Source organism: Pseudonaja textilis, chromosome 12 (assembly GCF_049901715.1).
Source record: "Pseudonaja textilis isolate UNSWEBS1 chromosome 12, rPseTex1.2, whole genome shotgun sequence".
NCBI lineage: Eukaryota > Metazoa > Chordata > Lepidosauria > Squamata > Elapidae > Pseudonaja > Pseudonaja textilis.
The window spans coordinates 19537530-19558364 of record NC_142001.1 but is presented as its reverse complement, the minus strand read 5'-3'; the positions used below and the strand labels follow the sequence as shown (position 1 = coordinate 19558364).

At 43.0% G+C, this 20835-nt stretch overlaps 2 protein-coding genes across 3 annotated transcripts; both read left to right on the top strand.

Annotated features, from left to right (window-relative positions):
- The first annotated feature begins 617 nt into the window (after window positions 1-617).
- LOC113446853 (coagulation factor IX) lies at window positions 618-8794 on the top strand. The gene is made up of 7 exons (XM_026716691.2): window positions 618-737; window positions 2084-2247; window positions 3042-3066; window positions 3812-3937; window positions 4852-5042; window positions 6510-6624; window positions 7768-8794. The coding sequence occupies exons 1-7, from the start codon at window positions 671-673 to the stop codon at window positions 8313-8315; spliced, it is 1236 nt and encodes a 411-aa protein (XP_026572476.1). The 5' UTR covers window positions 618-670; the 3' UTR covers window positions 8316-8794.
- A 1119-nt stretch (window positions 8795-9913) lies between these two features.
- On the top strand, window positions 9914-20635 carry LOC148124799 (coagulation factor IX-like). 2 transcript variants are annotated; one of them, XM_087941189.1, is made up of 8 exons: window positions 9914-10001; window positions 13985-14148; window positions 15307-15331; window positions 15531-15644; window positions 17152-17280; window positions 17900-18114; window positions 19454-19568; window positions 20076-20635. In XM_087941189.1, the coding sequence occupies exons 1-8, from the start codon at window positions 9935-9937 to the stop codon at window positions 20621-20623; spliced, it is 1377 nt and encodes a 458-aa protein (XP_087797315.1). In that variant the 5' UTR covers window positions 9914-9934; the 3' UTR covers window positions 20624-20635. The 2 variants fall into 2 exon arrangements, with proteins under 2 accessions (XP_087797315.1, XP_026572477.2); XM_026716692.2 differs by lacking the exon at window positions 13985-14148.
- Window positions 20636-20835: the final 200 nt, after the last annotated feature.

Sequence of the window (20835 nt, the reverse complement as noted above, 5' to 3'; positions counted from 1 at the left end):
ACATCATTAAAGCCAACATCTTTAACACATTCTTTGGCTCAGTATTTGTAAACAGCAATGGATCGTGCCCAGTATTTCCTAGCCGAACCACAGAAAACTACAATGATCTAATACGTTCTCCTGTGCAGGGCAACCAAAGAAGACCCAGCCAATCAGCTGGGACTCAATGGGAGGCAGAGAAGAGATGGGGTTGGCGGGGCCAGTCAGAGGTGATATTGGCTGGTTCTCCAAACTACTCCAAATTTCTGCTACCAGTTCTGTAGAACCGGTCAGAACCAGCTGAATCCCACCCCTGATTAACACGCTTATGAAATGGATGAATCAGTTCTTAACCAGTGTTCATCTAGATCAGGGGTGTCCAACCTTGGCAACTTTAAGACTTGTGGACTTCAACTCCCAGAATTCCTCAGCCAGCTTTGCCAAGGTTGGACACCCCTGATCTAGATGAATAAAACCTAATCCCTTTTAGCAGTGCGATGTCCTACAGACCAATGCACCTTGTTTAATCTGCTGTTATGCATCTGGCAAGGCCCACGGAAGGTCCTTGAGCGAGAAGAAAATGACCTCTGTGTTAAACCCAAAGCAAATATGTACTTGCCCTTTGGAATGAGTGATCCAGAGGTGGCCGTTCATGTGATGTTAAACAAAGCTGCTGTGAGGTTGAAGGAAAATGGCCCACCACGGCTTTGCCTTGGTCCTCGGACTGTTGGGATACCTTCTTCTCGCCGACTGTGAAGGTTGGTTCCCTTTTTCAGCTAAGTTTCTTTTGGTTGGAAATGAAAACCTGTTTCGGTCACCACTTAAGGAAGAAGCCACAGGAAATAAGTTGAACTTAAAAGCTTCTAAAGATAGCAGGGATATCGAATTAAACCAAACAACCCTCATTCATTGTAATGGCAATTCAATGTGTAGGTACTTAATGGGACTTGCTCCCAAGTTGCTGTGTGTACATTTGGTGGGCAACCCTAAACTTTTGCCTCTACCCAACCAATAAAATGTAGATTTGGGAGATAGTTCCCAAAGTGCTTTTTCAAAAAGCAATGGGACTTTTGTTTGTCTTGAGGATAATTCGCTTCTCATCCAAGAAGCTTAGATATAGTATAAATCCTTCCATCTTCCACCATTTGGTCAGAGCTGACGAGGCTTCTTGGATGAGAAGTGAAACATCTTCAAGAGAAAAGACAGTCCAGTTGCCTTTTGAAAAAAACACTTTTGGGACAACTATGACCTGGAGACTGAGAACCTCCACAGGCATTTGGGAAATAGTAAGTGGGAAAAGAGATTATTAAAACGTGACTGCTATACGAGCAAATACCCCTTTAAAAAGTTAGAACCACATTTACAATAATGGAATGAGTAACCTCAAATGTACATTTCAAATCTAACCTTGGATTGTTTGTAAGGAATTTACACTGAAATGAATCTTCAACGCACTGGGGTTCTATTTGCTAAAAATCTAATTCAAAATGGCTAAATTATAGCCTTCATACATTACTACGACTTCCTTTTATTCATTTTAGGGTATTATATGTTACTATTGCTTTGATAATGATTGCTGAGCCCCTGTGGAAATCTTTTCTATTGATGACTAGCGATAAAAATCACCAGTCTAAATTGGAAGTTTAATTATTACCTTCCTGGGGAAGGTGATAAAAGATTGCAGAGCTGCCTTTGATTTTGCCAACCATAGTTTGGTGTTTTGATATTGACCAGTGAAATGTGCAACAAAATAATACAGTTGGAAGGAGTTCCTTGTCTCAATTAAGATGAACCCACGGCCTCCCTGTGAATGTCAGGCTGAATAAAATAAAAATAGGAGCTTAGTTCAGAATTCACAAAAACAAAATACTTCATTGGCAATAGGTAGTCATATTGCCAATGATGTATTTTCATTTTTTGAATTCCATTCTAAGCTAGGATAAAAACGGCTGCATTGCTCATTTGGATAAAATAACATACAAAAACAGGAGGACAGTTATGAAGCCAAACTGGGAAACCCCAAATATCTTTTGACATTTTTCGGGGGGTGTTTGCCCAGAGAGCCTTTGTGTCTATGATTATCTCATTACTTTTCCTGCTGTAGTTTTTATTAATCAGCAAAAGGCAAGTTCTGTCTTGCACCGATATAGAAGGTATAATTCTGGATACCTGGAAGAGCTTCGTCAAGGGGATCTTGAACGAGAGTGCATTGAGGAAGTATGCGATTTTGAAGAAGCCAGGGAAGTTTTTGAAGATGATGCTCAAACGGTGATTATAAACATCAGGAGAACTTAATTTCTACCTCCTCCTCTTCCTCTTCTTCTTGCTCCTCTTCTTCTTCCTCTTCCTCCTCCTCCTCCTCCTCTTCTCCTCCTCCTCTTCTTCTTCTTCCTCCTCTCCCTTTTCCTTCACCTCCTCCTCTTCCTCTTCCTCTTGCTCCTGTTCTTCTTCCTCCTCCTCCTCCTCCTCCCCACCCCACAACTAACAAAATGCCTACTAACCAAACCAAATTTGACAATCCCAGGTCATGCACTTCAGTTTGTTACATAACCACTCTCTTGATCCCTATCCTGATCAGGGTGCCATAAATAGTCTTTTCCAGAAGAATATTCCTGGGGATTTGAGTTGGGATAGAAGGGTGCCAAATTAGATCCTTTCTCATTCAAAACTGGCCCTGTGGATTGCATTGAGAAATGTATGTAGTTTACCAATGCAATAGCTTGCAGAATAGATCCAACATAGCCTTCAAGATCAGGTCCAATATGACCTTCTTCAATTTCAGGAAGCATACCTTTATTCTTCCAAGGTATCTACATGGACCAATAATGTCTAGAAGCTTTGTTTAGATTTGAAACCAAAGGAGAGACTCTATGATCAAGATGAGCTTCTCAAAGGATGGGGCTTGTAGATATATTGTCTACTTGATAGACATGGTTAGGAAGTGTATACCTGAGAGACAATGAGATCATTACCACAAATGAACTTTGGCTCTGAATTTAGAATCAAATCTTACTTTTATTCGAATGCAATGTTGTAAATTGTTGCGGTTTTTTTTTTTGCAGGTGGTATTTTGGAAGACTTATATTGGTAAGTGTTCCTTTAAAAGAACCATCAACACACATCTACCATGTTTCCCCCCAAATAAGACCCTTGTCTCATATTTTTTTTGCCACCCAAAAAGGCACCAGGTCTTATTTTGGGGGGATGTCATCCACCGACTAACCTCACTTGCGTGCGTCGCCCGCTGGCCTGCTTTTCGCTGTCGGATACAAGGCTTTCCTGAAGGCCTTTGCAGCTGATAACAGAGCTCTGGATCGATCCTGAGCTTTGTTATCAGCTACAGAGGCCTTCAGGAAAGCCTTGCCAACCTTGCCAGCTGCAGAAGAAATGGGCCTGCAAGGCAGGTGTCTGGAGGTGTGTGAGGTCTGGCTATAACTATCCAAAAGTAAGTAGTTGGCAGCTCTACTCCCCAATCCCCACCTTAGCTGTATTTGGATCCGTGCACTCTGGAGTGGGTAGGATCTTAATTAGGGCTTATTTTGAGGGTAGAGCTTATATTGGGTGCATATGTAAAAATCAAGCTAGGACTTACTTTCAGGGCAAGTCATATTTTGGGGGAAACAGGGTAGCATTCTAGGTCTCCTTTCATAAAGACTTGGTGGACTTCAACTCCCAGAATTCCTCAGCCGGCCAGACCTCCAGCCTTCCATTTTGCAAGTCACGTTTTCATCAGGTGGAAAGTACTTTTGGTGAAGTAGTCTAAGTATCCGATAGGCATCTTCCTTCTCATCCTGATATGTTCATTCCTATTCTTTCCCTCTCATTATTGAAGATGTTTGCTCAGCGAACAATGGAGATTGCGGGCAGATTTGCAGAAATGAGGGAAGAGGAAGGGCAGTGTGTTCCTGTGTTGATGGATACAATCTGTTAGAAGACCAGAAGACCTGCGAACCATCGGGTAAACTTGGGGCGCTATTTATTTATTCATTCCATTTCTGTAGCTGCTCATCTCAATCATCTTTGATTTGAGGATCTCCATTGTCTGTTATGCATTGAGGCCAGAGGTGGTATTCAGCAGGTTCTGACCAGTTCTGGAGAACCAGTAGCGGAACTTTTGAGTAGTTCAGAGAACCGGCAAATACCACCTCTGATTGGCCCCGCCCCCATCTATTATCTGCCTCCCATTGAGTCCCAGATGATTGGCTGGGTCTTCTTTGGTTGCCCTGCACAGGAGAGAACAGAGCTGGAAAGCAGGTTAGTGGGGTGGGGAGGGAATGGGGATTTTGCAGTAATCTGTTTCCTAGTATGATTTGATTGCTTATTGTACCCTATGACTATCATTGTTGTACCTTATGATTCTCCACTCTTGACGAATGTATCTTTTATGTATATTGAGAGTATTTACACCAAGACAAATTCCTTGTGTGTCCAATCACACTTGGCCAATAAAGTATTTTAATAAAATATTCTAATTCCCTCAGGAGTGGGGTGGGAATGGAGATTGTACAGTATCCTTCCCCTGTCATGCCCACCAAGCCGTGCCCACAAAACCTGTAGTAAAATTTTTGGAATCACACCACTGATTGAGGCTGTGGTTGTATGATAATTTGAGAATGAGATGCATTGCTAAGATGGTTTGACTCACCAAGCCAGAACTTCTGAAGAGTCCCAACGGTGACCAAGCATCTCCAAGCTTCATTCTTCTTGGACACTATCTCCTTCTCTCCGAGGAAGGATGCTGTGTAGCACCATTCCCATAAGACTCAGTTAGATGGTTATCAACCCCAACTCTGTTCTAAGCTTGGAGAAGACTCAGGTTGTGGCTGGACAATTCGTTTCTCATGGAACAGTGCTTCTGCCTCCTCTTCCCAGGACCCTTTTCATGTGGAACAATTACATTGCCAGAACCTATAACACCCAGACTCTCATTGGACCAGAGCCACATCAACGATACCAAAAGCCACCAAGTGAAGTCAAGCATTGCTCAGGTTGTCTTCCCGAGAAGAATTCCTACTCAAGTCTGGGGTCAGTTTAACAGCTGGAAAGGACAGGTTCCATGGCAGGTAAGCAAATTCAATTATAGGTTCCACCACATGCTCTACATTTCTTGAGGCTGCATCACATATTCTTGTGAAGAATCCATCAAAATGATCAGTTCCTTGGGTTGAAGTGCTATCATTAGGTGTTCTGAGCCAGGCTTCGTCAAACATAATTAATCGCAAACTTGTTTTAAAAGCAAAACCTATTTTATTGCAACACTGGGAATTGTTTTCATTCCCAGCCAGAACTAATCTTAAACAGTCCCCCAAGATAAGCACACACCTTTCAATGCTGCAGAATGCTGCCAAAAAACAGAAGTATCCAACCAACTATAGAAGAAACCAACTGAAGTACATGAAAAAAACCCCCACCAAAGTACACAGAGCTTGAGGATGACTTGGAACCGATAGAACTACTTTGCTTCCTGCATAGGTTTCATCATTTAGGTCTGACTTTTATCCCTTATGGGAGGGGCCATCACTTCCCAGCCTTACTCTCAAGTCGCCCTTTTTGTTTCAGCTGCTCTCACCTTCTAGCAGCTCTGTACACACGCACACTGGGAACAGGCTCCCCTTGTTCCTCTGCCTTGCTGCTGCCAGACTCCAGAGGCTCCCAGGGCAGCATCCCACTCTCAGATGGTCCTGGCTCCATCCCTGCATCAGGCACAGTCCTCTCTAGACTCCCTGACTGGTCCCCTTTCTTCCTCACTGTCCGACTCCACTGACATCTGCGTCGGCTGCCAGCGAACCACAGCAATTATGTAGGCCAAACTCAGTTCCACCTCTTATTTTCTTGTAAGAACCTAAAATGGGCATCATTACTCTGGAATGAGAAAGTTCAGGTACTCCTTGAATTACCACCAATCAGTTAGTAACCATTTGAAGTATGATGGATAGTCTCTAAAGGTACCTATGAACAAGTTCTGAAGTTCTGATGGCCTGCCCTCCCCTCACATGACTACATGTTGGGCACTTGGCAACCCAATGTACAATTGTTTGCAACATCTGTGGTCACATGACTGTATTTTATGACATTTTTGCTGAAATCTGGCATTGCTTGCCATTTTCAATAAAATCAGGCCATACTGAACAATAGATTTACTTTGCAACAGTAATGTTCACTTAATGACCACAGCTAAAAGGTCATAAAATGGGTCCAATCAACTTCTTTATGACCATGATGACTTTACAATCATAATGGGCAAGTTCTGTTATGGTCCTAAGTTGAAGACAACCTGCAGGATGATGCTCCTCAAAGTTGGCAACTCTAAGACAGGAGGGACTTCGACTCCCAGAATTCCACAGCCAACACGGGGAAGTCACTAGTGAACTAGAGAGTGCTTGGCAAAGGATAATGATAAACAGGTTGACATTTAATCCAGGGAAAATTTAACCCAAAATATAATGGGTGGGAAATGTTCGGCCTTTGGAGGTTCCCCTGTCCTGGCTTTGTACATCTGTCACAATCTGACACAATTTATCTGCTCCCAGGTTTACATGTTCAGCTTCGATAGAAAAGGATTTTGTGAAGGGGTGCTGATTAGTGATAAGTGGGTCCTCACTGCAGCGCACTGCATGGAGTATAACCCTTACACAATTGTGGCAGGTAAGAAAGCAATTGTCGGGACCGGTGGTCTCCAAATAGTGGGCCGGGGGACCACTGGTGGTCCATGAGAAAATGTTGGTGGTCTGCAGAGAAATGTGACCCTCAAAGCAATTAATCCAGGCTGCACGGGAACACAAGGCTAAGCCACCCACATGGCCTGCGGGAACACAAGGCTTGCGTCACTTGCATTGCGAACAACACGAGGTAGTGAGAGGAGGGGGGAAAGGGTGGAGGGGGGGGAACTTGCCCCACTTGCCCCACTTGCCCCAGGTGCCTGGGCTGGCCACCAGGCTGCTTATTTCTGCTTCTGCTTTTGGCTGCACGCAAGGAAAGCAGCGAAGGTCTTTCTTTCTCTCCCCCAAACTCCGCCAGAAATGAGTCTTTGGGACCCTGCAAGGCCTCCTGCTCCAAAAGGCTGTGCCGGTGCGACAAGTCTCACAAAGACTCATTTCTGGCAGAGTTTTCAGGAGAGAAAGAGAGACTTCTGCTGTTTCTGCTGTTTTCCTTGCATGAAGCAAAAGTCTCTCTCTCTCCCCCTGAGAACAGAGATGGAGACGGTATCCTGCGATCCCAAATAAAGAACGATGGATCGGTAGGAAAACGGGGTGGGGAATTTTCCTGCAGACTTTCTTGGGGATTTTCCCAGAGTCTCTGGTCCGCAGGATTTAAAATGATGAGTTTGGTGGTCCCTGCGGTCCAAAAGGTTGGCGACCCTTGGGTGTCCAACTTTGGCAATTTTAAGAGCTATGGACTTCAAGTTGAAGTCCACCAGTTAATTCTACTTTGTTGTAAAGCTACATTAACAGAATTTTGCACATCTGAAAGTCGATTCTCCCATTGTCACCTTTGTAGCCTGTGAGAGAAATTTTTTGCCGGGGCTGCTGGCAATCCTAATAAAGGAATCTTTTGAGTTCACATCAGAGGGTTTGTCGTGTTTGGGAAACTGGGTCACAACATCATCCAAACCCTGATCCCGGTGCCTTTTTAAAAAAAGAAAGTGTTTCAAACTACGTTCCTTCCCTTCAACCTCCCCACTGAGTTGCAGATACCAGCCGTGGGGGGGCTACGAGAGACATAACCTGGATGCATCTTGGTCAATCTGAAAACACACCTAATGGGTTTGTTCTTCTTCTCTTGAATCAGGTGAATACGACACCAGGACCTTCGAGCACACTGAGCAGCCCCGTCAAATCCTGAGGGTGTTCCAGCATCCTAGCTACAACGAGACTTCCAAATATGAGAACGACCTCGCTCTCCTAGAGCTAAGCCCACCGTTCATCCTGAACAAATACGTCACCCCCATTTGCGTTGGGAACAGTCTGCTCACAAAGTACTTGCTAAAGCAAGGAAGAGGCAGCCTGAGTGGTTGGTGGGAGCTTGACTATTTACAGCAGGTCTCAAACACCCTTCAGCGTGCCGACATTGAATATGTCAGCCAGGTCAATTGTCTGCAGGAGAACGAGACCCAATCTTTTCCCAATACCTTTTGTGCAGGCCACCCTACCTTTGTCAAAAGAGTCTACGAAGGCAACAGTGGAGCTCCAGTAGCTACGGAAAGGAACGGCACATGGTTTCTAACGGGCATTGCGACTTGCGGAGCTGAGTGTACCGGGGACAAACCATACAATATCTTCACCTCGATCACAAATTATATTGAGTGGATGCATAGTGTGACAAGAGAGGAGCAGTGAGGAAGAGGCATCATGTGGTCTATCAGTTCCTTTGTTATCTCCTGACCATGTGAGGGAGGAGACATATAGGATTCCTAATTCCTTTGCCCCTTTCATTTAATTGCACTACATACACTTACACAAAAATGGGTCATGCTTCATTCCAGGGGCATTATTTTCACTGAAATCAGATCCAATTCGCACAGAAATTAGCTGGGAACTAAATAAAGGGAGAAGTGGCAGAGTCCAATGGGTAAAGCCCTTGGCTTGGAGAATTTCAAAAACACATTTTTAATCCCATCCTTCTGAGTTTAGTCAAATCCTACCACACCATCAGTTTTCTAAGGACCGCCACTTTCTTACCTGGCTGGAATGAAGGCAAAATGCAGGAGTAGAAAAAAGAGGATGGCAAAAGAGCCTGACAAAAGTGTTGAAATGCGGAAATTTGTATGATTATGAAGTATAATGAAAACAATAAATAAATGGCAGCATGAAAAAGATCACGGAAATAAGTGTTCTTTATCTGTTTTAATAAGGTGAAATTGTGGAGTCCTTGGTGCTCTCTGAGCTTGGTGATTTGGTTCTAGATGTTCTTACAAACATTTCATGTTTACCCAACTAGGTAACATCATCAATGCTAGAAAGGAGAAGGACTTGTGGTGAGGAGGAGGAGGAGGAGGAGGAGGAGGAGGAGGAGAACTGTGGGGTCCTTGGTGCTCTCTGAGCTGGGTTGTTTTCTTGCAAATATTTCATTACCCAAACTAAGTAATATTATCAGTGCTCAAATGGAATACGGTTTGTGAGGAGGAGGAGGAGGAGGAGGAAGAGGAGGGGGAGGAGAATGGTGGGGTTGGTACTCTCTGAGCTTGTCTGTTTTCTTGGAAATGTTTCATTACCCAACTAGCAACAACATCAGTGCTAGTGAAACCATGTTAAAATACAGATTTAATATATGTTTGCAAGAACAATGACAGCCCAGATCCTTTGGATTTAGTAATTTATTTAAAAAGTTGCAGCTTTGATTCATGGATGGCCTGGGCTCACCCAAATAATGCCCTGACAGAAAACCTTAGCAAAGTTAAAGCAAACCAGTTTGGTCTAGTGGTTAAAGTCCCAGGTTATAACCCACGGGATGGTGAGTTCTAGTCCTGCCTTAGGTGTGAAAGCCGGCTGGACGAATGACCAGGAGACTGAGAGTTCTAGTCCCACCTTAAGCTGAGTTAACCTTGAGCTGGTCAGAATCAAACTGCCGACAGCCAGCAGTCAGCAGAAGTAGCCTGCTGTATTGCATTCTTCACCACTTCGCCCCCACGGCTCTTTATGTGGCTTTTCAGGATCGAAACATCAAAATAGAAGCCTTTGTTGGCAACAGATCTGAGGAAGGATCTTGAATGGCCACAGCACCTGGGAATTCTAGTGGGCGTTCTGACACAACCGGGTGGATATTCAGCCAAACCCTTCACAGGGTTTGTCAGGGGTGGGAGGCGGCCGTTTGAAGACCAGCTGCAGAAGCTCATTCAGAAATCTCCCACAGAAAGATAAAAGCCCTCAAGAACAAATATTGACTTGCCCTTTGGAGCTATCGATCCCGTGGCTTCGTATCCCCCGAGCATCAGGACAGAGTTGTGAAGTTGAAAGAAATGGCAAACAGCGTCTTGGTCTCTGCCCTGGGTTTGCTGGGTTGCGTCTTCCTCTCCGAGTGTGCAGGTTGGTCCATTTTACATCTCTTTAACAAACTTCTGGATTTTGTTTTGGGTTTGGGTGAAGAGAAACACCTTGAGAAAGAATCAACAGCTCAAAGCCTGTGAGTGAGTGACGGATGAAGCTGTGCTTACAGGTCATCCTTGACTTACAACCATAATTTGGGGCATGGAATTTCCATGGCTAAGCAAAACATTTGTTAAGTGAGTCCTCCCAGCTGTTATGTCCTTTTTTTGCCGTGGCTTTTAAATGGATCACTAAGCTACCTCTATTAACTAAGAGGATTAGGGGCCTGGAGGTTAAAACATACGAAGAACGGTTGCAGGAACCGGGCCTGGCTAGTCTAGGGAAGAGAAGGACCAGGGGAGACAGGAGAGCATCTTCCAATATTTGAGGGGCTGCCCCAGAGAGGAGGAAGGGGGTCAAGCTATTTTCCAAAGCACTGGAAGGCCAGACAAGGAATAATGGATGGAAACTGATTCAACCTAGAAGTAAGGAGGAATTTGAGAATAATCAACCGATAGAGCAGAAGCTGCCTTCAGAAGTTGTGGGAGCTTCATCACTGGAAACTTTCAAGAAGAGACTACCGCCATTTGTCAGAAATGGCGTAGGGTCTCCTCCTTGGGTGGGGTGGGGGTTGGACTAGATGACCTGCAAGATCCCTTCCAACTCTGTTAATATGTAATTTTGCACGTTATCTTCTACATGCACACCCGCGAGAAGTGTAATCATTAGCTTTTGTTTTTGTATAAAAATACAAAAGAAAAGTAGGTGGTTGGGCCAGTCTGGGACCAATAAGCCAGATTTCTCTTATCGAAAAGTGGTTTATTTTTCCTGAAGCTAGATGGCTCTTCACTCTGTGCGGTAGAAAATTGGCTGAGATTCATTTGTTTTTAAAGCACGACACAAAGGAGAAAGCACTCGCTCTAAGGACCTCTTAAGAACTAACCAGGGCCAGTAACAGCGAAAGGCAATAAATATAATTATCTCAACACTGAAGTATGAACTCCAGTGGCTATTTAACACAGGTTGGGATATTTGCAGGATGATCATTTCAAAAAATGTTTGCTTCTGCATCAATTGACACTTGGATTCCTCTCGCTGGTATTTCACATCTACTCTTCAGATGTTAGGATCTAATCAACTTGCTTGAATGTTGTTCCGTGGGTTTTGGGGACTTCTTAATTTTAAGATGCTGTCATTGCAAGATAACAAAAAGATTACTACAAGCAGGAGCCAATCAAATCTCCAGTCAGTGCTGCTTTTTTTTCAAGAGGCAACTGGACTTCCTGGTTTTTTTTCGAAGACGTTTCGCTTCTCATCCAAGAGGCTTCTTCAGCTTCTCTCAGAAGCTTCTTCTGCTTCTCTCAGAGCTGAAGAAGCTTCTTGGATGAGAAGCGAAACGTCTTCGAAGAAAAACCAGGAAGTCCAGTTGCCTCTTGAAAAAGCCCCTATGGGACAATCATGACTTGGATGACCAAGAATCTCCATAGACATTCAGAGCTGAAAAAACTTCTTGGATCATTCTCGATCTTTCCCTTGGTTGTTCCTCAAAGAACAACCAGGTAGTTTAGTTGCCTCTTGAAAACAGCACCTATGGGACGACCATGACCTGGATGACTGAGATTCTCCATACCAAATATTGGGGTTTGTAGGGACTGCTGTTTACATTTAGAAAGTTCAGCCTTTGCCTGTTTGGATTGGTCTACTTCAGTGAGGATCACTGGTGGTCCATGAGAAAATTTTGGTGGTCCACAGAGAAATGTCACCCCCCCAAAGCAATTAATCCAGGCTGTGTGGGAACACAAGGCTGCACTGCCCACCTGGCCCACAGGAACACAAGGCTTGCGTCACTTGCATTGGGAACAACACGAGGTAGTGAGGGGAGGGGGGAAAGGGCAGGGGGGGGGAACTTGTCTTTCTTTCTCTCACCCAAACTCCTCCAGAAATGAGTCACAGATTTCTGGCGGAGTTTGGGGGAGAGAAAGAAAGACTTCTGCTGCTTCTGCTGCTTTCCTTGCATGAAGCCAAAAGTCTCTCCCTCCCTCTCCCTGAGAACGGAGCTGGAGACGGTATCCTGTGATCCCAAGTAAAGAACGAACGATGGGTAGGGCAATGGGGTGGGAAATTTTCCTGCAGATTTTTGGGGGGATTTTCCCAGAGTCTCTGGTCCGCGGGATTTAAAATTATGTGTTTGGTGGTCCCTGAAGTCCAAATATTGACCACCCCTGGTCTACTTTATCTTGGACAAAGAAATCACAGGTCACCACTGGAAGTTTAATTATTAATCTTATTTGGGGGGACGGATAATTAGCCACCGGTCAAACCTACGGTGGAAGCAACTGAGTCTCGAACACAATCCTGCTGATCGTCACCCCAGGATCCTGACCACGAGCTACCGCGATCCATGGGATGGATCCGGTGGGATGGATCCGGTGCCAATGCAAGGGCTGTATCCAGACAAGTGGCAAGTGGTGTTTTCCCAGGCTAGAGAGAGGCTCATGATCATTTAACTTGGAAAGCTGGGTGATAGCAGCACAGAGTGTAGACGCTGGATCGTAAAGCGACATCAAACTTTGTCCTGCAATGCGGAGAGGTGGCTCCGCATTTATGATTAACACATCGTTCTTGTCAGCAACCCAGAGTTTAATTGAGCTAAGTTGGGTGTCTGCAGCTTTGTGCCAAAAGCAGACTGTTCCTGAATCACAGATTCATGGTTTGGAAAGTTGAGATTTACTGCTCTGGTATTAAACCTAAACATTTGGATGCGGGATTACAGGTGCTCTTCTCTCTCTGGGGACGTTGAGAATATGTCTGCCGAGTATAACTCAGCACTGGTGGCAGGAAGGGCATCTGGCCAGTAAACACTCAGCTCCATTCAGTGGCCCAGTCTCCACCCCACGAGGGATTATGAGCTCATTAAAGGAGATGATGATAATTGTTATTATTACAGGTGTTCCTCGATTTACAACTGGTGGCTTAACAATCGTCCAAAGTTATGACAGACCTCTCCAAAGCTAATTATGACCCTTCCCCCCCAAAGTTACGATGGCTACACCTCCTGCAGTCAGATTTTGGTTGCTTGGCAACCCGCTCATCTTGAGGGCCATTTGTAGCGTCCCACAGTCCACCATAGGACCACAATTTATGATGTTTTTGGCACTTGATTTCACATTTCCTAGTTTTTCCTAATAATAAGAACAATTAACCAATTGACTCCAGAAATTGTGGGTGCTCCATCACTGGAGGTTTTTAAGAGAAGATTGGACAGTCACTTGTCTGAGATTGTATAGGTTCTCCTGCTTGAGCAGAGGGTAGGACTAGAAGACCTCCAAGGTCCCTTCCAGCTATTCTATTCTATTCTATTCTGTTCTGTTCTGTTCTGTTCTGCTCTATACTCTACTCTACTCTATTCTACCCTACTCTATTCTTCGTTCCAATATTTGTTTTGTTTTGTTTTGTTCTATTCTACTCTACTCTTCATTTCAATATTTGTTCTATTCTATTCTATTCTATTCTATTCTATTCTATTCTATTCTATTCTATTCTATTCTATTCTATTCTATTCCATTCCATTCCATTCCATTCCATTCTATTCTATTCTATTCTATTCTACTCTTATTCTTATTCTCATTCCATTCTGTTCTATTCCAGTCCATTAGAGTCCATTAGAGTCCATTCTATTCTATTCTATTCTATTCCATTCCATTCTACCCTACCCTACCCTACCCTATTCTTTTTAGCAAAAAATATCTATTGGGGAAAATTGATTGGCTGTAAAAAAAATGCCTAACAACCAGTGCAAAATGTCAGGTTTGGTCATGGTGATGCCTTGACTTATGACTACAACTATAATCCCAGACTCAATGACAGTCATAAATCGAGGATTAACTATACAGCCTCGTCCCAATCTTGGAATTGCTTAGGGTTGATCCAAACAGTAATCTCTCTGACTCCCACTTGCTTTCTTCCTCCTCGGCATCCTGAAGTTTTTATAAATCAGGAAAAAGCAAGCACCGTTTTGCAACGATACAAAAGATTCAACAGTGGGCGACTTGAGGAAGTGCTTCAGGGAAACCTGGAACGAGAATGTTTGGAAGAAGTGTGTAACTTTGAAGAAGCAAGAGAAATTTTTGAAAACGATGAAAAAACGGTGAGCCACCTGGTGGGAAATCTAGAGTTTTGATGGGGGTTGGGCTTGAATTGGCTTTCAGGTCAGCTGATTCCTGGCTTCCACAGAAATACCCCTTCTTGTTAAATCCATAGAGGGTTGGTAATATTTATTTAGAAGTTAGAACGTGCTCCAAGCTCAGAGAAATATCATTAAACGGTCTGGAATGTTACTTGTGCAAGAGACAAGAGTCTGCTAATTAGCACTGGATTTTTGCAGAATTAGCACTGGATTTTGCTGAGGTCCTTTAGACAAATATTATTGTCCTAAAATAGATTTTGTTTTTTTAAATTATTCTGTCAACCTTCTAATTTTGGTGGACATGAGAAGCGGCCATTCAGTCTAATGCCAAAATTATTGACAATCTTTCTCCAGTAGCCTTTGGGATTTTACATTCTATTAGTTCTCAGTTCTTATTTATATAGATTTTATCTTTTGCATCAGGACAAAGTTATGTTCCTTCCCTCCCCTTCTCTTCCCTTTCCCCTTTCCATTCTATTCCATTCCTTTCCTCTCCTCTCCTCCTTCCCTTTCCCTTTTCCATTCCATTCCTTTCATCCTTTCTTTTCTTTTCCTTTCTTTTCCTTCTTTCTTTTCCTCTTTCCCTTCCTTTCCTTTTCCTCCTTTCTCTTCCTTTCCTTTCCTTCTTTCCCTTCCTTCATCCTTCCCTTTCCTTTTCCTCCTTCCTCTTTCTTTCTTTCTTTCTTTCTTTCTTTCTTTCTTTCTTTCTTTCTTTCTTTCTTTCTTTCTTTCTTTCTTTCTTTCTTTCTTTCTTTCTTTCTCTCTTCTCTCTCTCTCTCTTTCTTTTCTTTTCTTTCCAGTGCATCCCTATCTTTTGTAACCCCTATTCTTGGTTTAAAACCCTCTCTTTGTCTCTCAAATGAAGTCAGAAATTACCTCTTTCTAAAGTGTGCCATCAATGATTTGATTGATTTGCAATATTTGTAAATCACCCCTATCCAAAGAACAACCCTGGACGATTACAGCAAGGAAACAATACAAATTACACACTCGCAAAGAACTTTGTGAAATTGTACAGATTTTTTTTTTTAAAAAGTAGTCATCGTCATTATCTGTTAAAATAAACCATATATTTAAAAGCCTTTCGGTTTGATTTCCACCTTTCTGCTTTCTTTGCAGATGAGATTTTGGACAGTCTATCTTGGTAAGTGATTTAATTTTCCCCCTTCTTGATTTAATGGTATACTGGAGCTCCTAAGTTCAAAATAAAAAAAATATTTCCGTTCCAGTCAGAAGAGATCAGACAGTCTTATTGATTAATGGACAAGAACCCTGAAAAACAATGTATAAAACAAGAATGGAGTCAGCCACTCTGCGTTCATTATCCAATCTCTCTTCCAAAGATGGAGATCAATGTGAGCCCAACCCCTGCAAGAACGGAGGCCGTTGCGAAGATGGTACAAATGATTACACCTGTTGGTGTCCAGGTGGCTTTGATGGAAAGAGCTGTGAACTTGGTAGGTTGAGATGTTAATCTTATCCTTTTATTATGACTCAATGGCAGCTTTCCCCTTCTCCTTTTTCTTTTCAGCCAATGGCAAAACTATATTGAGCCCTACAATTAGTACTTAGGTGTCTGTAAAGATTCTCATTCATCCAGGTCATGGTTGTTCCGAAGGCGCTTTTTCAGGAGGCAAGTGGACCGTTTTTTTGTTCCTTTGAAGACATTTTGCTTCTCATCCAAGAAGCTTCTTCGGCTCTGACTGGATGGTGAGGAAGAGAAGGATTGATATTTCTTGCAGGCAGCTGGTCATTGGCATCCTTTTCGATCAGGGGTCTTCACACTTGACAGCTTTAAGACTTGTGGACTTCCACTCCCAGAATTCTTCCTCCAATCATGTTAGCTCAGGAATTCTGGGAGTCAAAGTCCACAAGTCTTAAACTTGCCAAGTTTGATCTATTCTATTCTATTATCTATCTATCTATCTATCTATCTATCTATCTATCTATCTATCTATCTATCTATCTATCTATCTATCTATCTATCTATCTATCATCTTATCCATTCTATCTCTCTCTTTCTATCTATTCTACCTCTTTATCTATCTATCTATCTGTCTGTCTGTCTGTCTGTCTGTCTGTCTGTCTGTTTGTCTGTCTATCTATCTATCTCCCCCTATTTATCTATTCTATCTGTCTCTCTTTCTCCCTATCTATTCTACTTCTATCTATTCCAGGGTGTCTTTAAACTTGACAGCTTTAAGACTTGTGGACTTCCAACTCCCATAATTCCTCCTCCAGTTAGTTAGCTCAGGAATTCTGGGAGTTGAAATCCACAAGTCTTAAACTTGCCAAGTTGGAAGACCCTTGTTTTAGAGGATCATTATCTGTGTCCTCAGGGTCACCTGAATAGTGTTCCTGAACCCAATTTGAAGACTTTATCTTCATACAGTCTACATATTTTATGGATATGAAATGCCCTTCAATGTGTCTGTGGATATTTCTATATGTTGCTGAGTTACAATTTCTGTTCTTTTAGCAATATCTGGAGTGTCACATGTTGTGTGACTTTGCAGCAAACCTCCACACACTCTGACATATGCATACGTAGGTCAGTTGTGGGTTCATACCCACCTCAAAATACTCATGTTTTTTCTCAATGGCAGTTGGGAAGTAAGCATCATTGAATAGTTTAGATCCAGACATTTTCAGTCCGTCCATCCTGACCTTGCAGATTCTTCTGCCTTCAGATTTTAAGCTTTGATTGGCCAGTATGTGGCATCAAGTCATTACTAGTGACTATTGAGATCAATTTTCTCCATGATGATCTGTTCCCAACTTGGTCTTTCGGATCTTCTAAAAATGCACCCAGGACCATTGCACATGAGTCCATCCACTTTGCTGGTGGACATCCTCTTCTTCTCTTTCTACCTTCCCCAGCATTACAGCCTTCTCTGGCAAGCTGGTTCTTTGAATCACATCTCCAAAGCACTTCAGGGGAATATCTGATTTCTTCCCATTTAGATGCTACCTGCAAAACCAAAAATGGGGGCTGCAAACAGTTTTGCAAGGATAACGAAGTTGGAAGAGCAGTTTGCTCCTGCACCGCGGGATACAAGCTGAGTGAAGACATGAAAACCTGTGAGCCAACAGGTAGGGCAAATGTTGGAAAGCAGTGCAAAATTTGTAAAAAAAAAAAAAAAGAAAATTGCAAACATTAGGCAGAACGGTACCTTCAGGTTGGCTGAGAAACAAAAAAAGTAGCTGGAAGGCAACCAACTCGCCTTCAGTCTAATCTTCAAAGGGTGGAAGATGAAAAACAAGCAACTGTTGAGCATTGGAGTAGCTATTTTACTTACTTGTGTTGTTGAACTCTTTTAAGATTCTTAACAGATCTCTTTACCAATCTATAAAAAATCATCTTGGAACGTAAGAGATGATCTTGCTCCATCTTTGGTTCACAAGAAGCTTTTCAGAAGCCCAGTTCTTTTTTCTCAGGCTCAGGAAACCAATTGCCTGTGAATAGCTTTAGTCAGCAACTTTAGGGACTTCTACCTGTGATCCAAGAATGTCCCCGGACTAATTGCCTTCTTCTGGTAATAACCAGATAAGGTTTCATGAGTCTTGGAGAATGTCAGGCTTATGCTGCTTGGGGCTGTACAAGGATGCCAAGCTATACCCTTGCTTGACTCCTTCTTCCAGCCTGGCTGGCAGTTTTCTAACAGTTTCCCAACTGTTTTTTCTCCCCTTTGGTATCTGGTGTCTTCTTCAGTGCCCTTTCCCTGTGGAATGATCCAAGCTCCGGAAGCCAAGGTCAAATTCACTCGCTCCAGTCCATCCAACTCGTTTGATCACTGGATCTCCTCAAGCAATGCCACTGAGGACTGGGAAGAAGGCTACAACCACACACAAGTTTCCTTTCATTTGTCGGCTAGGATACGAGTGGTTGGCGGCATGGAAAGCAAGAAAGGAGAAGTTCCTTGGCAGGTAGGACCTTGAGACGTCTCCACCATTGGTCCAGAGTTGCTGCTGTCCATCAGGGACATGGCAAAGAAATGATATTAAGTGATAGTTAGTCCTTTACATCTTCATTCAATATCTTCACCTTCCTTTCTTAGTTCTTCCTGGGAATTTCCAGTTCTCTGCCCTCCCCAAACTAACCAGATTGAATGATTATTTTATTTCTATTCATCAGTCTTCAGCCACTCAGTGGCTTTATTATTTCCTCTGGATGAATGCACCAGGTGAATTAATGCAACTGTGTCTCCTTCACACACACACACCGCAATCATAAAATTCAAGGATATGGCAAAAAATTGCATTAAAACAAACCCTATCTTTATAGTCTCAAAGTCCTAAGCAAATTCTACCAAAACCTTGTGAAGAGTTAATGATATAAATTATGTTTTGCCCAGTTAATATCACTTTGGTGCCACCTAAAGGCAACTCTTCTCACTGCTATTTTAAAGGAACTGAGACCCGTTTCTAAGAATATTATCCATCGTAATATAACAAAACACATTCTGATGGATTGAGAACAGCTACGCTCTCTTTGTTCTTTCTGCAGCACATTCATTCATGGCTTGAGCTATTTTATAGCATTTTACAACCCGCCTTGGAACCAAAAATGATGCTGTAATAAAACTGCCTTGACTTTCATGTACTGTACAGGGAGCTCTTTGGTTAATGGGTTAAGATCCATCCAAAATCTGGCTATTGTTGCTAACACAGAAATGTTGATATTTTGTAAATGGCCAGAAATAACCTGGGTATTTATCTACAAGGTTTCAAAACAGTTTTGAGGCCCTTACAGAATACTCAGAAGTCAATGTTTACTTGTAGTCAAGTTTGACACTCAACTTATCCCAACTCAACTTCAAAGCCAACTATGGATGTCTTCATGGACACAGCTACTTCAACAACAACAATATGGACGTGTTCTTCTGAGATACTTCCTAGTGTAGCTTACAGTTCCAGGACTTTCTAATAACCTCACATCTAATACTGGCCAGGCCTGCCCCTGCTTAGCTTCCAAAACTTAGACAAAGTTAGTTAGGTGCTGTCACCTGCTGAGATATTCATTTGTGCTGCCCAAAATGCAGATTTCTAAAGGAACAGGCCACCAGCAAGTATAGTTTGGGATCCTATCTGTCTCCCATCATGTCCCACCAGAAGCTTTACGGAAGCTCACAGTCTAGAGAGGCCTGAATTCACCTCAATTTCATCATCAAGTTTTTGGCTTTCCCTTTTGATCATTGAGTTCCTCTGCTCTCAACCAACAGGACTTGACTTGATACGTTTTTTTTCCCCCCCTTCCTGTTCCAAGGTTCATTTGCTCAATTCTGAAGGGAAAGGATTCTGTGGTGGTACCATCGTCAATGAAAAGTGGATTGTCACAGCAGCTCATTGCCTTGAGTTTCAGCCCCAAAGGATTGTAGCAGGTAATCCATCAGCTACCTTTTGTGTTGCAATGCCCTTTTCTTGGCTATATATTTAAGTAAGTGTATAGTGTCGCGTGGACTTGGTTTATGACAAAATCCAAGAAGCCACGGTGGAGGAAGAGACAGACAGAAGTGGTAGGCATAGTTAAACATCAACAAATGTGAGGAAAAATCCCTCTCTTTCAAGCATTTTGGGGTAATAACACAGAATTCCCCTCAAGTTCCTGGTCATATTATTTAGCTTTTAGCATCTAGCATGTTAAGAGATTTGCCTTTTCTGCTTTAATGAAGTTGTTTCTTTTTCTTCTTCTTCTTCTTCTTCTTCTTCTTCTTCTTCTTCTTCTTCTTCTTCTTCTTCTTCTTCTTCTTCTTCTTCTTCTTCTTCTTCTTCTTCTTCTTCTTCTTCTTCTTCTTCTCCTCCTCCTCCTCCTCCTCCTCCTCCTCCTCCTCCTCCTCCTCCTCCTCCTCCTTCTCCCTCCCTCCTCTTTCTTTTTCTTCCTCCTCCAGGTGAACACAATGTCTACATTGTGGACAACACTGAACAGTACCGCAATGTGGTAAGAGCAATCCCTCACCCTACATACAACGCCACTAACAAGTACCACAACGACATCGCCCTCCTTGAGTTGGACGCCCCTCTGGAGTTCAACCACTATGTCATCCCCATTTGCATTGGTGACAAAGAGTTCACCAACAGCCTCCTTAAGTTCGGAATAGGCACCGTGAGCGGATGGGGGAAACTGGCTTACCAAGGCCGGGAGGCTAGCATCCTTCAGGTCCTGCAAATCCGGTTCATTGACCGACCAACCTGTTTGAGGAGTAGCAGTTATCCCATCTTGGCAAATATGTTCTGTGCGGGTCACCCCGATGGCGCCAAGGATACTTGCCAGGGGGACAGCGGGGGTCCATATACCACGGACATCGAACACGTGTGGTTTCTGACAGGGATCACTAGTTGGGGGGAGCAATGTGCCAAGAAGGATAAATATGGAATCTACACCCGCATTTCCAGATACGTTAAGTGGATAAGAGAGACCACCAAACTACATAAATGAATGTATCCAAAATCCAAATAGCGTGCCTCTTCCTTTCTCAAGAACCATACAATTATGGAGCAGGGTATCCACACACAACTGTATGTCAACTCATAAAATATTTTTATGGTCTTTTACAATTGCCAACAGAAAGGGAGGGAGGAGCAGCGTGGCAGCTTGTAAACCAAAAGTGCATTCCATACGTAGATTTTCAAAGATAGTAACTAGGTGAC

Excerpts from the sequence above, each read along its gene's own strand:
- LOC113446853 (XM_026716691.2), top strand. The coding sequence starts at position 671 with ATGGCCCACCACGGCTTTGCCTTGGTCCTCGGACTGTTGGGATACCTT. Across the intron at positions 2,248-3,041 it reads TTGAAGATGATGCTCAAACG|GTGGTATTTTGGAAGACTTA; the intron begins GTGATTATAAAC and ends TTTTTTTTGCAG. Across the intron at positions 3,938-4,851 it reads GAAGACCTGCGAACCATCGG|GACCCTTTTCATGTGGAACA; the intron begins GTAAACTTGGGG and ends TCCTCTTCCCAG.
- LOC148124799 (XM_087941189.1), top strand. The coding sequence starts at position 9,935 with ATGGCAAACAGCGTCTTGGTCTCTGCCCTGGGTTTGCTGGGTTGCGTC. Across the intron at positions 14,149-15,306 it reads TTGAAAACGATGAAAAAACG|ATGAGATTTTGGACAGTCTA; the intron begins GTGAGCCACCTG and ends CTTTCTTTGCAG. Across the intron at positions 18,115-19,453 it reads AAGGAGAAGTTCCTTGGCAG|GTTCATTTGCTCAATTCTGA; the intron begins GTAGGACCTTGA and ends TCCTGTTCCAAG.